The sequence below is a fragment of the Ambystoma mexicanum genome, chromosome 3q, assembly GCF_040938575.1.
Source record: "Ambystoma mexicanum isolate Mex_15411 chromosome 3q, UKY_AmexF1_1, whole genome shotgun sequence".
Lineage (NCBI taxonomy): Eukaryota > Metazoa > Chordata > Amphibia > Caudata > Ambystomatidae > Ambystoma > Ambystoma mexicanum.
This window is the reverse complement of record NC_090926.1, coordinates 448,350,306-448,365,179: the sequence shown is the minus strand read 5'-3', so window position 1 is coordinate 448,365,179 and position 14,874 is coordinate 448,350,306. Positions and strand designations below refer to the sequence as shown.

Sequence of the window (14,874 nt, the reverse complement as noted above, 5' to 3'; positions counted from 1 at the left end):
GTATGCTACTGCACCGGCGAACTACGAGTTTGCTGGTAAGGCTCCTAATTTACATCCAGCTAACAGCTGGAGGTAAGTCAAGCTCCATACTGGCAAAACTGCCGGTATTACAGGCACCTGTGCCTCCGGTGCCGACTGGCAAATCTCCAATGGAGTCCTGTGGGGATTTACCATCCTTAGCGGCACTTGTGATCTGGCAGTAATTCAGCCAGACCATGTGCTGGTAACATAATACCGTTTGGTGATTTTACGCCAGAAAACCACCCAACATGTAATGAGGCCCATAAGAGTGTCAGAACAAGGATTTCAAGGTGTATGCAACTGGATTTTGGTAACAATTTAACATCATATGCTCTGCTCCCAAGTACAAAACTTAGATATTGGTGTCATCTAAATATAAGGTGTGCTCTCAGCTGGGGGTATTTAATAGTAAAGTTAACCCCTTTAGCCAGGAAATGTAATGACTGGCACTGATGGTTTGTAAGAAATAACCCATTCCAGTTGAGGCAAAACAGATGTACAGAATTTTAAATTATAGACTTGAAATATAATAATATAATTTGTTATGTAGTGCTCATGCTGCATTCCTCCCATTTCAAAGTCCTGTAATAAGAACTGCTATTATTCCCCTATTCATTGGTAAACAATGATGTGACCTCAGGCAAATGAAGGGCAGAGTTGGCTTTGCAGGATTTGAACCTATGAGGTGCAGGCTGGCCCCCATTTCAGAGGTCAATGCTTCACTCATGAGCCACGCTCTTGAACATAGGATGAAGGGTGAATACCCGATGTCCTTCGGGCCATAACAAGCCTCGTCCCCGGGGGCGTGGCTTGATGGCTACGTGAGAGGACGTTCCTTGGAGGAGCTCCCGATGATCCGATCCTGATCCTGGGAAGAAGTGACGGTTTTTGGCGGACTTTCGAGCCCACGGTGCATCCAAGGGTGCATGAAAGTGGGGGGCACATGGTGAGTGCCCTCCCCACCAGCGAGACTACATATCCACGGAACTAGACTTCGAAGAAGGTGGTGGTCGCGCAATGGAAGGGCAGCACCCAAGATGGCCGCCGGTGGACAAAGGGCCATAAATGGTCCGTGGAGCTGAGGAAGACAAAGTTGGTCGGAACGTGGGCAAGCCCAACCAGATAGACGTGTCGCATGCGCCTCTGGCTGAAGGCAAGAACATAAGGGCGAGCCCCCACTGAGGAGGCCCTGGATCGTGGCGGGCTAGCAGAGTGAACCCGGGTTCAGCGGAACCTCGCTGTGAAGAGGCCGGCGAGTGAACCCCGCGAGGTACTCTGCAGCGCCGAGGATACAGCTTGGCGCGTGGGCCCAACCGACGCAGCAGGATGTCCTCCAAGGTGGTGCGACCCCGGATCAAACAGCCCACGATGGAGGCCTACGCTAGGTCGCCCTCGGGCGCGGAAGGAGGCAAGAGCAAAGAAACCCCCGCGGCGGTGATGGACCCGCCGGGTACTATCCAGGAGGTGCTGGCAGCCATTGCCGACTTGAAGGTGGCCTGGGAGACGAAGCTGGGCCTGGCCATGAAAGAGCTGCAAGAGGGCCTAAACCTTAAGATCGGAGCGGTCCGAGAGGAGGTGAACCTGTTGCGCCAGGACGTGCGAACGATCGCGGAGCACACTGGGGAACTGGAGAAGGAGTTGGCCCCGACCACGGAGGCGTGCAATACACACGCCAAGGAGCTTCATGCCCTCGTGCAACGAGTGGGCAATTTGGAGGACAGAGCAGAGCAGGCAGAGGGGCGCGCCAGGCGCAACTACATTCGCATAGTGGGGGTTCCGGAGGGAATGGAAGGATCGAACCCCTCGAATTTCGTTGAAACCATGCTCTTGCAGGAGATTACAGGCGGGGAGCTGACCCAGGGGTTCGCGGTCGAAAGGGCGCATAGGGCCCTGACCAGGAGACCAGCCCAAGGAGCCCCCCCGCGGCCGTTGATCGCGAAGATCTTGAACTATCGTGACAGCGAGAAGATTCTCGAATTTTTACGGAAAGGAGGCACGATAGAAAGGGGGTCAGCGAATATAACAGTGTATCCGGATTATACACTGCTCGTGCAACGGAGTCGAATGAACTTTGGAACGGTGAAGAGGAGGCTTAGAGAAGCAGGCCACCGCTACATGTTGCTCTACCCCGCCAGGTTAAAGGTGTTTCATAAGAACAGATCCCTCTTCTTTGAGACGCCGACCGAAGCGATGGAATGGTTGGATATGCAAGGTCGACCTCAGGAATCGGATGCCCAGACAGAAGCGGCTGGAGATAAGTAGCACGTTGCAGAGGCACCCGTGAGGCCATAGTTATGACATTGGGACTGGGAAATAGTATGATATTGTGCTTGTGGGGGGGAAGTCACGGTATCTGCCGGCGGGTCCCGTTGAATTCACTTCTCCTAAATAGACGACTGGGAGCTCCTGGGGAGCAACCTCTGCACCCAATAGTAGTATATTTAGTACGGTCACTGTTAGATTGGTGACACCCCGCGGGGTCCTTGTTCTCGGACACGAGACGGGTCCAGACGTGGGTAGGCCTGAGATCCAGGGATGGAGCTGGGCTACTGTTGGGGGTTGGCGGGGAGGGGGGGAGGGAGTTGTGTGCAGTGGTGTGAAGTTGGGGAAGGGGGAGGGGAGCACTGTTCGCGAATAGAAGGGAAAGAGCCAGGGAACGACCCTACGTGGGGAGCATTATGGGAAGGGATGGGATGGAGATAGACCAAACGGATGGCATCGGGTAATCTCAGAATTGTGACCTGGAATGTACGGGGCCTCAATAGCTACCTTAAACGTAACAAAGTGATGTTGTATTTAAAGAGGATGCGCGTAGACATAGCCCTGCTGCAAGAGACCCACCTCACTAGGGAAAGGCTGGAGGTGGTCAGGAGGAAATGGAAGGGCACTGTTGTGGGGGCGGCGTACTCGGCGTATGCTAGAGGGGTTATTACTTGGGTGGCGCCCCATGTGCCATTTCGGGTGCTTGATTCTACGGTGGACCCGGAGGGTAGAATGGTGGTCGTAACGGGTCTCTTGGAAAACAGAGAAGTGCACATCATAAATTTGTACGCCCCCAATAACGATACAGCGGCTTACTTTAGGACCCTCTACAGTAAACTTGGCCTCCTGGCAGGGGGTACAGTAGTGTCGGGGGGACTTTAACTGTACCGTAGATCCCAGAATAGACAGGTCCAAGGACAGGGCAGGAAAAACGGCACCGGCGGCTAAAGCGCTGAGTACCTTACTGAAAGACCTATGCCTAGAGGATGCGTGGAGAAGGCTGCATCCCACGGATAGACAGTACTCACACTACGCAGCGCCACATGATTTGCACGCAAGGTTAGATTACATGTTTGTAACAGCCGAGATAGTGAGAGACATAGAAGGAGCGGAATACTGTCACCATGCTTCTATAACGTCTTCATGATCCCCTTCTTTCAGATGCTGGAGGAGGAAGGGATCATGTTTGCCAACTACACGGATGACACGCAATGCATCCTACCTATCTCAGGAACCTATCAAAAGGACATAGCTCTCATTAATGCAATATACCTAAAAATTCAAGATTGGATGGTATCCAAAGGCCTTGCCCTAAACAGTGCCAAAACTGAACTTCTGTTGGTGGGCTCGTCAAGTAAATTGGATAAATTAGGAGCAGAATATAAGAACATCAACCTGGACAATTGTGCTATCAAAACCTTGTCCAAAGTTAAGACCTTGGGCGTATGCCTGGATAGACACCTAAATATGAAGGCTCAGGTGAACAGTCTTGTTTCATCAGCCTCATATTTCCTCAAACTTTTTCGCCATCTTCGTCCATTTATTTCTGAAAACAATTCAGAATCATTGGCTAGAGCCATCATTGGATCAAAATTAGATTATGGATGCAGTCCTTTGGTGGGTATCCCTCAGACCGAGATTCATCGTCTTCAGGTGATTCAAAATGGGGCTGTGAGAGTAGTTAAAGGGTTAAGTAAGAGAGATCATGTATCAGAGGCCAGAAGGAGGTTGGCGGTTAGAGAAAGAATTCAGTTTAGACTTCTGCTCATTACTCAGAAATGCATTGTAGGTCCAATGCCATCATATCTGAAGGAAGCTATAATCGTGAAAGACAAGGGAAGGTCACTGAGATCAGATCATTCTAATACACTCAGTGTACCCCGGCATAAGACCAACAAAACAAGGCATGGGTCTTTTGAAGTTGCAGCACCCATTGCTTGGAATGCCCTTCCAACCTCAATAAGAACGTTGGTCTCAACAGAACTCTTTAAAAAGAAATTGAAAACATTGTTTTTCGCATAAACCCGCCCAGAGGGACAATGGACAGACAATAGTTTGCTGTTGTGTGGCCTGTTCTATGTTTGTATGTCTGCGCCCATCAGCCTTTGGGTACCAGGTGCGCATTACAAATGACTTAACATAACATAACATAACATACAAGGCCCGAGTACTATCGGACCACTCGCCCTTGGTGGTAGACTGGAGACACCAGCCCCCACGACCGCGGATCCCTACATGGAGACTTAGGACCGAGGTTCTGCAGGACGAGGGGTTTCGGGAGGACCTGAGGGATGCCATCGAAGAGTACTTTGATATAAATACGGGAAGCGTAAGCTCTGTGGGCACACTGTGGGAAGCGTTTAAGGTGGTGGTGCGTGGGGTAGCTATTTCCCAAGCTAATGGGGCTACGGGGGGGGTCGAAAGGGAACTCCAGGAGGTGGAAAGGGAACTAGAGGATCTCACGCGTTGCGAGAGCACCGCTCATGATAATAGAACCAAAGTAGAGGAACTACAGTTGTCCTGCAGCGCACTCTGGGATAGGCTGTGCAGACTCAACTACAGGAAATATACGGAGAGGATACACGCAGGGGGCGACAAGCTGGGCAGACTACTGGCCTGGCTGTATAAGAGCGAGATCCCCCGCTTGGTGATTAGTGAGATTCAGGACGAGAGAGGTTGCATATGCAACACCCAGAAAGAGGTAAATGAGGAATACCTTAAGTATGAGGACACGGGGGAGGATATGTGTCAAGACATACTGGACACATTGGGGGACATTGAGCTGCCCACCTTGGATGATCTAGAACGCACCGAGTTAGACGCACCCGTCACCTCGGATGAGCTGGAGGTAGTGATTTGGAACTTGCCCACTTGCAAGGCGCCGGGTTCGGATGGGCTGCCCAGCGAGTTCTACAAAACATACCAGCAAGAGTTGCTTCAGCCACTGCTTGCCACTTTCAACGAGGCCTTTGAGCAGGGAGAACTCCATTTGTCCCAACGTGAGGCTGTAATCATCCCACTCCTGAAACCAGGCAAGCCGGCCGTGGAGTGCGGGTCTTACAGACCGTTGTCCATGCTTAACCAGGACAGCAAAATACTCACGGCGGTGCTGGCTAATAGACTGAAGAGGGTGATTAAGAAACTGATACACCCAGATCAGACGGGATATGTTCCAGGTAGGAACATCACTGATAACCATAGGAGGCTTCACCATGTCATAGACCAAACTGAGGAAGACACGGGCGAGCTGGCTATAGTGACGTTAGACGCGGTCAAGGCCTTCGACTCGGTACGATGACCCTGGCTGAAAGCGGTCCGGAAGGGGTACGGAATGGGACCTGGATACCTCAGATGTGTCCAGTTGTTTTATAGCACCCCGATGGCGAGGGTCAAGATAGGGTCCACAGTCTCAGATTCTTGGCAACTTTGCAGGGGGACCAGACAGGGATGCCCCTGGTCACCCATGCTATATATACTGGCATTAGAGCCGCTGGCAATATGCCTGCGACAACAATATGGGGAGGTGGGTATAAGCACTGCCAGTGGAGAGCATCTGATATCATTATATGCGGATGATATGCTCCTTTACTTGCGTTACCCAGAGGAAAACCTACAGTACGTGCTAGAGGTAATAGAACGGTACGCCATCCTCTCTGGCATATCGGTGAACCCTGGAAAGTCCAGTCTGTTCCCTTTGGGCAGATATAGGAATGTCCCGGTGCAGAGGCTGCCTCTCCTGCCAATACCATGGCAGCCCGTGACATTTAGGTATTTGGGAATAAATATTTACCACAAGGTCGAGGCAGAACACAAGCACAACACGGAAAAGGCGATAGAGGGGATCAAGAACAGCATGGTATTTTGGTCTAGATTGCCCCTGACCATGATGAGGAGGGAGGCCTTGCTCAAGATGGTGGTCCTGCCTAGACTTTTGCACTTCTTCGTAAACGTCCCGTTTCTGATACCTAGGAGCCTATTCGCGAAACCTCATAGCGTGTGTAGGGGTTTCGTGTGGGGCAGCTCTAGGAATAGGGTTGCTCTGTGGAAGCTCCAGAACCCATGTGACAGGGGGGGGATAGGCCTGCCTAATTTTGAACTCTATTACCTGGCGGGACAGCTGCAGTACGTGGCCAGGGGGCTCTCGGCTGAAGACTCGGCGGAAGCCAGGCTCCTGCGTGGAGACACAGCCCCATACTTTCTGATGGAAGTGGTGTGGTTGTGCAGAGACAAACTGGTGGGCAAGGGGCAGCTACTGAGGCTGGGATGGGAGATCTGGCACAGGACATGGAAGATTGGGGGGACTCGGAGCCGTACTCCCGGCAGGCCCCGTTGGCGGCGCTGTGCGGGAGCGACTCTCAACTACTTGAATCGGTCCGCAGATACTGGGAACAGGTAGGTTTAGCCACCCTGTGGGACATATGGCAGGAAGGCGAGGCAGTGGACTTTCAGAGGTTGCAGGAAGAGATGGGAGTACATGGTGGCCAATATATAACCTACACTAGGCTTGTGAAAAAGACTAGAGAAAGATGGCCTGAGACAGTGCTAGCGGAAGACCCAGACGCCTCCCTGGAAACCATGTATGATGTATCAGAGGGCGGGCATGAAATATCGAGGATATATGAACTCCTGCGAGTAAGGGCAGGGAAGGAGTTGCTCCAATTGAGACAAGATTGGGAGGAGGAGGTGGGAGGACCCATGACGGATGGGCAGTGGGAACGGGCCCAGAGGTACCACAAAAAGGTGTCCCGAAACGCGAGATTCCAACAGCTTCAATTGTACGTTACCCACAGGGCTTATTAAACCCCCAGGAAGATTGCAAAGTTTGGGGGACCAGCTACGCAGCAATGCCCCAGGTGTGGGGAGGTGAATGCGGGACTGCTACACATGTTTTGGGGTTGCCCGGAGGTACATAGATTTTGGGACAAGGTTAAGACGAAACTGGCTGGTGGGGGGGTGGTGCTGGATGTGGAATCGGCCTGGTCGTGCATGCTTGGGCTTTTCCCTAGACCCCGGCATTTGAAACACATAAGCAAGATGAAGGACCTGGCTTATGTTTTGGCCAAATGTAGGATTGCCATGGGCTGGAAGGCGGCCCACAGACCTAGGGTGGAGTTATGGTGGACGGACCTCTTGAAGTGGGTGGAGGCTGAATATGTAGTCTGGTTTGAAGCGGTCACCAGAGGGGGCGAGGAGGAAGTAGGACCCTTGCTGGCCTGGCGGCAATTGGTGGCCTCGTTGGCAAACCCTCACCAGGGTGACAACGAAACAGAGGACCCGGATGATGACTGCCTAAGTATTGTGCTACCCAATGATGCTCCCGTAAATGACATGTGAGAACCGGCTCTAGTTTTAAGGGGGGAGGGGGGAGTTGGGGAGTTTTGATGAAAATGTGTTGGAATATGATGCTTTTTATGTTTTGAAACAGTTGTAGTGTGTTTGTTTGATTTTAAAAATAAAATAAAAACATTTACAAAAAAAAAAAAAACAGCCTCGTCCCCTACCATGGACATACCATACTGGGTGATGAATGCAATACAGCTGTCCACGATAATTGGGATATCATTCCTGCTCAGCTGCTGGTCCCGCAAGAAGTTTCCTCGTCCCCCGGCTGCTGCCTGGATGTCAACACACCATGCCAAGAAGTCCAGGCGTGTCACCCCCTGGAGGTAGAATGTCCTGTGAAAAGAAAATGACTAGGTCACTCATATATCAATGACCTGAAAAAAAGTACTCAGATTAAACATAACATACAGTACTGCATGGAATAGTTATAAAAACAGTAAATGAGCAGTTAAAGACCTTACCTACCCTTGATCATAAAATGTAAGCCCCGAATCTGGTGTTAGACACTATACATACAGACTGAGTTGGGCAAAGAGGTGTTAGAACTGATATAATATTGTTTCGTCCTCATTGTATATGTTGGCCTATGCCCAGTCGCGTGACCTTAAGTGAATCAAGCCTCCATTTTAGGTTAGAGCTGCCATTTTAGTTTATTGTACAAAGTCACCCTGTGGCCTAAAATGGCCATCTCGTGTTCTCTTGTTCTTGCTTTAACCTCTTCAAACTCTGAAGGAGAGTTAATGTCCAACCTGCCTTCAGGCTACATGTTAGGGTCATGTAGACCTTGTCCTTTGTTGACCTCGGGATCAGGGGATTACTTGAATTAGCGATGTTAACCTACAAGTATACAAGAACAATAACGCTATCCAAATACGACATGCGAAACATTTGTTTGATCTGTATTAAAGCAATGTGTAAAGAGTGTAACGTTAAACTTAGAGAATAATAATGTTTGTTAGTAAATGTATTAAAAAGTAAACCGCATGCACGAGATATGTAAATTAGGAACAAACCTGGCGTGACCCTAGCCCAGTACATGATTAACTTGAAAGAGGCTGGACATCTTTATAACAAAACTGTATAAATACGCCGATGTCCAGCTAGCAAATCCTGCTCACTGCTCACATTGAACCCTGCTGGTGGTCTCTGTGATGTATTGACGGCCAAATAGCTATTTGTGTACTTTGTTTTGTAACTGTTCAGTTTTGTAATAAAGATTCTGGGAATCTTTACAAGCCTGTGTCGGTGTATTTTCCTTTTGCATGGTGTAAAAGCCTTAATATTGTTTTTTTCTGATTCCACAGATGGCGCCCGAATAGGGAACCTCAAGATCGACTTCGTCTCGTTGGAGGTTGGCTCGGCTATCGGAACGGGATCGGACGGTGCCAACAGAAATGGCCACTCTGGACGAGAAGTGAAATCCTCGACAAAACTGCACGATCCGATCCCTGAACGGTGAGCTGTAGCCCGAGACGACATCTTGACGAGGGTCCATATATCGAGGTGGGTAAATTTGCCGAAAATCACCAGACACGTGGGTCCTTAACATTGTCCTTAGTAACCCGATCGGGCCTCCCAGTCCTTTGGTCAGGTGAATCGTGACCCGATTCTTAATTTAACCCTGACAATTTGAATTTGGCGCATTGTACTCGCGAGCACAATTACTTGACCAGGTAACACCAGAACTTTGATATGCCTGGGAAATTGTCTGCCTGCTTTAGGGCATTATTCTGCAGTGACAGACAATCTTTGGAAGATAGCTATCCCGCACCACAGGAGGGGTCGCCGGCATGTACTATATACTGTAAGAAAGGCTTTGGTAGTATAGAATGTAATGACATTTGGCACAGACAGACCAGACATAATTCCAATCTTCGGTGGCCAACCAATGGTAGTTTTGAAATCCCTCGTATAGAATATCTAGAGTCTGTATTAGTAAAGAAAAAGGCTAGACCTGCAGCATTTGATGCATTGCATAGTTGGAAAACAGAAGCTTTGCAGAAACAAAAGAGTAGAGAGAAACATATGCGTAGACATATGACAAATGTCGAAAAGGCACGGTTATATGATCAAAATAAACAATTGGAGTCAGTTAGGAACGCGGACAGGGCGTTTCAATTAGGCATTCAGAAAATGTACCTTTCAAAAGATTTTCATACGTCAGATGAATTGATTAATAAACTTTTGCTTGAACCAAGGCCCAGTGCCTCTTCGCCACCTCCGTACGTCCCTCCTCCTGGTGCATTGCCCCTTTCCGTTGTTATTCCCCCTCCTATAGTTCCTCCGGTCCTCCCTGCTGTTCTTCCTGTTGTTCTTCCAGCCGTCGCTCCTTTGCCTGCCCCCTTGCCTCCACCTGGTGATATTCAGAATGTGCCTACTCTTCCTCTTCCAAGTGATTCTGCATCGCTTGTAGTAGACCAGGGAGCGAGACCAAGGGTTGTGACTCGTAATACTGTGTCCCCAGAAAAAAAGAATTAATTGATCGCTTGGTCTAAACATTGTATGGAGAAGGGTGAACAAGCTGATGTTTTTTCCACACTCGAAAATTTAAAAGGTATTCCTGAGAAAAATGTTTTTATTGAAGGATTAGGGACTCATTTGAGTATAATGTGGAATAGATTAAACGATGTAGATTTCCCACAAGGGTTACAGGATTTGAACGCCTTAGCGTTGTCCAGAGATACTGCGGAGAAGGTATATGAGCATGTTGAGAGGATTTTTGAGTATAGGAAGGAGTTGGAAGGGTTACAGAATGAGGAAGCAGATGGTGGTAGTTTAGGTATTATGTACTTGCAGAAACGGTTTTCTCATCGCCGTGAATTAAAAGGTGAGAAAGCTTGAATTTGTACAAAGGATGCAATAAGATGGATTTCGGATATGTCGATAACTACAGATGAAGTATATGACACATATAGTCAGTGTACATTAGAAATGCAAAAGAGGGTGATACAGGTGATGGTAGAATACCTGCAGAATGAGTGTGTAAAAAGAAAGATGTGTTGTCCCGCAGAATTGTCGAGTGTTTATAAGAGAGCCTTTTCGATTGATACTTCTTCGACTGCCTTAGCGCTTGATTTGGCTCTGTTGCTTAGTAAGCGTTCAGAGCTGCCTACTTCTCAGTTGCCTATGAGAGAGGTCCCTCCGACATTTGTCCCGAAAGTTGAGATTGCGGCCGATGCTGCGCGAGGAATACTCACGGTGGACATCCCTGCACATAACGTATCGCAGTTTGTTCACGTTCCGTTTTCAAGACAGGAAGTGAACACCATAAAGCAATCTATTCCCGATGTAAGAAAGAATCCGACCGGGTTCTATAAAGAAATAGAGTCGGTCTTACAGTCGTCAGTATTACCCTTAAGTGATATTGATTTATTATTTCCCGTACTCCTGCCAGTTGATTTATGGAAACAGATTAGGACTGTAGATGATGTACCTGGGTTAGGAGATACATGGTATAACATGGTTAGGCTAGATAGAGAAAAACCAGCTGGCGAGCGACCGCCTCAAGTGATATTAACCTTGCCTGATAGGATTATTGTAAAATTGAAAACTATAGTTCCTGAAAAAAGAATCATTTGGGACAAGCTTATGGTCTGTGTCCAAGGAACGTCTGAGGGTTCTACCGATTTCTTCAATCGGTTTTTACAGGTATTTTCAGATTTCAGTGGACAAGACTTAGGCACAGAGTCAGGGAAAAGGCTGTTTGTTGACAAATTTGTACGTGGATTGCTGCCTGACATCCAGTTACAGATTATGTCTTCAGAAAGTGCTTGGCAGGCGAAGTCTCAATCAGAAGTACTGCATATGGCTCAGTACTATGAAAATCGTGTGAATAATAAAAAGGAAAAACTTGAGAAAAAAAGGGTGACCTGAAAACAAAAGTCCTATTACAACAGATTGTTAGAAACCCTAGAGGGGGTAATCAATTTAGATGTCAGTACTTTCCACAGGGAAGTACGCCCCTGGCTCCGGGAACCATTAACAAGTGTGCCTATTGTCGACAGGAAGGCCACTGGCGTGCACAATGTCCGACCTTGCAGCAAAGGTCATTTGGGAACATGGGTAGACGATCCAGAGGTCGCCCAGGTGCAGAGGGCCCTGGCAGAGGTCAGTTTGCACCAGAATAACAGCAACCTCCTTCACAAGATAAGCAAGTTTCGAATGTGGATAATAGAAACATTTTTGATCACCCTTCTGCTGCGTACCTCTCTGAAGAGCTTCCTTTTGACAATATTCTGTTCTGCTAGGATTGCCCGAAGTAGGATTTGGAACCGACGTCTATTCCCGTTCATCAGAAAGGCCCCTACGTTGAGATGGCGGTGGGAAATAGGAAGCATCTATTTTTAGTAGATACGGGAGCACAGAAATGTTCCATTGACCATTCACGGGTTCCAAATATTTCTCTGTCAGGCCAGTCCAACGTTTCCGTAGGGTTTTCAGGCACACCTGTAGTTTGTCCGGTCTCTTTGCCGGTTCCGATAACACTGTGTCCCTTCACAGAGCAGTGTCTATTTCTACTTACCACAAACTGTGGGGAGAACTTGCTGGGGTTAAATTTGTTGAAGGACTTGCATGCAGTAATACATTGTTCCCCGGACGGAGTTCGGTTAACAATTTCACCTCAGCAATCACTCGCCTCTCAGTTTTTGACTCGACCTTTACCGCCAGAATTCAGTAATGTTCCGGAATGCTTATGGGCAATTGATGATAATGATGTGGGCATTCTTCAAATTGAACCTGTTAAAATTATTTTGAAACATGGAGTAAAATTGCCTCGCATCCCGCAGTATAAGATCTCAGTTGAAGGCGAGCAGGCTTTGAAATGTATAGTTTCTGATTTTGTACATCGTGGAGTAATTGAGGAAATTACGGGTAGCCTATGTAACAGCCCCATTTTGCCAGTATACAAAAAAGGTGATAATGCGATTCCCTTTCGGTTTATAATTGATTTACGTGCTATTAACAAAATTGTGGCTCCTCAATTTCCTATTGTACCTGATGTTACAATGATACTAACCATGATTCGGCTTCTGCCACTCATTTTAGCGTTGTTGATCTTAAAAAACGCGTTTTTCAGTATTCCCATACACAAGGATAGCAGGTATTTATTTGCGTTTACCCTTTGTGGACGCTCGTTCACATTCACTCGTGCACCACAAGGGTACACTGAGAGTCCAAGTATTTATAGTAGGGCATTAAAAGAGCAGCTCAATACTCACGAGTTGCCTACTACTTGCAAGTTACTACAGTATGTAGATGATCTCCTCTTGGCTGCTGATTCTAAGAGTGCCTGTAAAGAAGGCACCGTGTTGTTGCTTTGTCATCTAGCGAAACATGGCCACAAAGCTTCACTCAAAAAATTCCAATATTGTTGTCAGGAGGTCGCCTATTTAGGCTATCTCCTGTCAAAGGAGGGAAGGCGGTTGACACCTGAACAAATAAAGACTATTTCTGGCATGTCTGTCCCAAATACGCAGAAGGAAGTTAGAGCCCTGATAGGTATGGCTTCTTACTGTAGATTGTGGATCCCTAACTTTTCGTTAACGATTAAACCAATGCTGGCTTTGACAAAGAAGATTGCCATGGACTTTGGAATACCAGACAGCATTTGATTTGCTCAAATCCGTGCTGCGTTCAGCGCCGGTTTTAGGAACTCCGAATTATGACAAGGCCTTTGTATTGTATGTGCATGAACGTGATGGATGTGCTTTGGCTGTGTTAACGCAGGAACATGGAGGGAAGAATAGGCCGTGCAGCTAATTCTCATCTGCCCTTGATCCTGTTGCATGCGCTTTGCCGAGATGTTTGAGAGCTGTTGCTGCTGCTGCTGCGTCTGTAAAACAGAGTGAGGGAATGGTCCTGGGTCATGCGTTAACCCTAATGGTACTTCACTCTGTAGATATTTTATTGAATAGAACTCAAACGCAACACCTCACTTCCGCACAATTGACAAGATATGAACTGATCTTGTTTGCCCCCACATTCAAATTCAGAGGTGTTGTGTATTAATACGGCTGAACTTTTACCTGTCCCGCAAGATACTGTTGATGGTGACGAAATGTCACACGATTGCCTTTATGCGACAGAACAAGAGACTAAAGGTAGAATCGATCTGAAAGACACGCCTTTGAATAGCCCACAAGGAGAGCTATTTTGTGATGGCTCTTGTTTTAAACTTCCGAATGGTACATCCACGGCTGCTTATGCCGTTACCACTTTAAGCACGATTGTGGAAACCAAAAGAATTATGCATAATTCCGCGCAGGCAACAGAAATTATAGCGTTAACTCGAGCTTGTGAACTTTCTGAAGGGCTTACAGTAAATATATATACCGATAGTCAGTATGCTTTTGGGGAGTTTCACAACTTCGGTAGACTTTGGAAAGAACGATGTTTCTTGACCTCGCATGGCACGAAAATTCAGCATGGCACTTTAATAGTACGATTACTTTCAGCACTCGCACTCCCTGTTCAGCTAGCTATCATAAAATGTGCAGCACATCAAAAGGTTACAGATGATGTAGGAAAAGGGAATGCTTTCGCTGATCAGATAGCTAAACAAACTGCCACTGATTTTAGTTCAGAAATGTATGCTGTAAGAGAAACTGTAAATATTTGCACTTTGGGCGAAAGTATCGATTCTGTAAAAGACATTCAAGCAGATGCTACTATAGAGGAAACTAAGAGATGGGTCGAGGGTGCAGGAAGACTGGATGATGATGGGTGTTGGGTAGACAATGTTGAAGGAAAATGGTTACTCCCTGACGCCTACATTACAATGATGGTTATTATGGCTCATGGTCCAACACATTTCTGTGCGCATAAATTGACTAAAATGCTACACAGTGTATGGGCCAATGATAAGATTTTCAAAACTGCGGAGCTCCTAGAGGAAGTTTCGCTCCACCTTCTGTTCCGTTTGAGGTTATTCACTTTGATTTTATTGAAATGGAACGTTGCAACAATCTTAAATATGTGTTGGTTGTCATTTGTGCCTTTAGTAAGTGGGTTGAGGCCTTCCCGGTTAGAGATGCAATGGCCATAACCACGGCAAAAACTCTGTTGAAAGCGTTTTTTCCTAGGTTCGGGCTGCAGAGAGTCATCTGGTCGGATAATGGGCCACACTTTATCGCTGCTGTAATCCTACAAATATGCAAAGGATTACCGATTGATAAACGGTTCCATTCGGCCAGACATGCCCAAAGTGCCGGATTAGTGGAAAGGCATACCAGCATTATAAAGAACAAG

At 47.5% G+C, this 14,874-nt stretch overlaps 1 protein-coding gene across 6 annotated transcripts in view; it reads right to left on the bottom strand.

Moving 5' to 3' along the window:
* ARAP3 (ArfGAP with RhoGAP domain, ankyrin repeat and PH domain 3) overlaps positions 1 to 14,874 on the bottom strand; it is a 582,982-nt gene that overhangs the window by 115,086 nt on the left and 453,022 nt on the right. For all 6 annotated transcript variants that reach the window (XM_069654121.1, XM_069654122.1, XM_069654120.1 and 3 more), the window contains one exon: positions 7,796 to 7,959. In XM_069654121.1, coding sequence (XP_069510222.1) covers positions 7,796 to 7,959 — 164 coding nt within the window. The remainder of the gene's footprint in view (positions 1 to 7,795; positions 7,960 to 14,874) is intronic.